The sequence below is a fragment of the Amphimedon queenslandica genome, unplaced genomic scaffold (assembly GCF_000090795.2).
Source record: "Amphimedon queenslandica unplaced genomic scaffold, v1.1 AMPQUscaffold_8147_Cont19906, whole genome shotgun sequence".
NCBI classification, from domain to species: domain Eukaryota; kingdom Metazoa; phylum Porifera; class Demospongiae; order Haplosclerida; family Niphatidae; genus Amphimedon; species Amphimedon queenslandica.
Window position 1 is genome coordinate 1 of NW_003551573.1, and position 2,381 is coordinate 2,381.

A 2,381-nucleotide genomic window follows, 5' to 3' on the forward strand; every position below is an offset into this window, starting at 1 on the left:
TAAAGCTACTTACTTGATTAGCTTTCTTCAGTTTTTCATTTTGATCCTCTAGTCTAGTAATTTTTGCTCGTTCCTCATGATATGCTGTCAGTAATTGTTCATAATTAGCTGATATATTAGTTAACTGTTGTCTCAACCCAGCCAGCTCATTATCCTACAGTAAATGAGTTCATTAAGTGCACACAGTGACACAGACACACACACACAGACACAGACACACACATTGGTCTTAGATATATTATCTAACTGTTGTCTCATCCTAGCCAGCTCACTAGCCTACAGTTAGAAAAGTTACAAAACAAAACATAGTTACAGACTACAGTTACTATAGTTGCAAAAATACACATAGGTGTCATTACATTACCAATTCTAGCTTGGACTGTATTTCATTAGCAAGTCTCTCATTTAACTCACTGACCTATATTAATACATGTATAAGTACATGATACAGATAGGATAATAATGTAAATATGAAACGTAATAAACAATGCTCCTTGTTATTGTACACAGGGTATTTTGTCAACAATGGCTTGAAGAAAGCTCTTCATTTTTATAATTTTTCCTGATACATAAACATTTTTTTTATGTTGCGTGGAAAATTTGAGCTGATTCCAATCAAATTAATTTTTTTACAAATTTTTCGAGTTGCCTCAAAATCTAGTCAAAGTTCCTGTGGACTTTGGTGTATTGGATTAGCAGAGAATTCTCTATTTTTAATTTTTTCTAATACGTATACATGTACATGTTGTTTGAGCTGATTCTATCAAAATAATTTTCATTTGGTCCAAATTACAGTGATTCACACATGTAGTAATATGTAAAGTGTATGTGTATACTTCAGTTTTGTGTTTCTCTTGACTCTGAGTTAAGAGACCTTTTTGCTTGTCCACCTCCCGACTGTAAGCATTGACTTGAGCAGTCAATACTTGAATTTCTTCATCTTGATTCTGATCATTTTTACGACTGTAAGTATTAAGCTGTGTTTTCAGAACTCGTATCTCTTCATCTTGAGTCTTTATTACCTATCATGTACATATAACTGAATTGTTACACTCATAATGTAATACCTCCCCTAGGTTGGCTACTGCTTCTTTATTTAATTTTCTTGCTTCTTCAGTTTTGGTTTTCAGTTCCTCATATTGATCATGTATTCTTTGCCTGTCATTCCTTTCAGATTCAAAGTCTTGTTGGTAAATTGCCAACTAAAAATTAATAATGATTAAAATTACTAATAAAGCTAATTATCAATAATGACAAACCTCTGCTTCCTTTAATTGTATTTTCTCAACTAATTCTTTCATTTGTCTTTCTTGTGTTTTGGTTTTTTTTACAAGCTCATCAACTTGTCCCTTTAATTGCCTTATGATCTGTTTCTTTTCTTCTGGTGCCAAAGGAGCTGTTGTGGTTTTTTCTTCTGTTAACCTCATTATCTCTTGCTCCTTTTCTTCCAACAAGTCATTTAAATCTTCAATTTCTACCACTTTATTACTCAGTTCACCACTTAATTCGTCAATAGCTTTTTTTGTGTTAATCATTTCCTAGAAGTAAAAAGTAAAATCATAACAAGCTAACATAATAATTACTTCTTCAAGGTGCTTTAATAAATCTTTCAATTTTTCTGATTCTTTGTTTAGTGCCTTTATTAGTATAGTGGTTATAATGATGACACACACGTTAGATTAACTACTTTGTAATATTCAAGGTCTGCTGTCAAATTTTGAATAGTTTTATCTTTATCCTAACAAGAAAAATACAAAAAATAATGAACAAGTTATTTCCAATAATAAAGCTTACTTGTAATTGCACTTCAGCTACCCTCAAATCATTTTGAAGAGTTTCTTGGGCTTTCTTTAGTATCCTTTTGTCATCTTCTACTTTAGCAATATGATCATCAAGTCTGGTAACTTTATCCTCAAGCTCTCTGACTTTAGTGCCTTGATCTGATGGACGATTATTATCACCATCACCAGCCTATATGATTACATTATAAAATGCATGGATTTGCATCGAAAACATCTTACATAAGCTGCTAATTGCTTCTCTAGCTCCTTGATTACTGAAGATTGATACATTGATTCTGTTTCCTTTTCCGCCAGAGCTTCGTGATACTCTAGAATTTGTTTATCCTTATTTTCACAATCTCTTTTATATCGATCCCTTTGTAATGTAACCATAATTAGCTCCTGTAATAGGTCAAATCATAAAAGCGTTACCTTTTTATACACAAAGAAAATGATATGATCTGGCTAACTAAGGGCCCAGGATTCTCATACATAATTAAACAAATCCACTTATAATAAATAAATTGATTTTAAAAATTTACAAAGAGGGGCTGATCTGGGGCTCACCACTCGTTGGTACTTTTTACCTTTTGATTTAAT

The 2,381-nt window shown here is 32.0% G+C and overlaps 1 protein-coding gene across 1 annotated transcript; it reads right to left on the bottom strand.

The window, feature by feature from the left end:
• Window positions 1-13: 13 nt before the first annotated feature.
• Window positions 14-2,179, bottom strand: LOC109591449 (coiled-coil domain-containing protein 18-like; the record flags this gene model as incomplete). Its single annotated transcript, XM_020007181.1, has 10 exons — window positions 2,022-2,179; window positions 1,795-1,971; window positions 1,688-1,738; window positions 1,584-1,637; window positions 1,260-1,538; window positions 1,068-1,202; window positions 837-1,022; window positions 365-418; window positions 223-276; window positions 14-154 (listed from the first exon to the last, which is right to left on the bottom strand). Coding segments are annotated over exons 1-10 (1,284 nt in total), but the record flags the coding sequence as incomplete, so codon positions are not given.
• Between the last annotated feature and the right edge of the window lie 202 nt (window positions 2,180-2,381).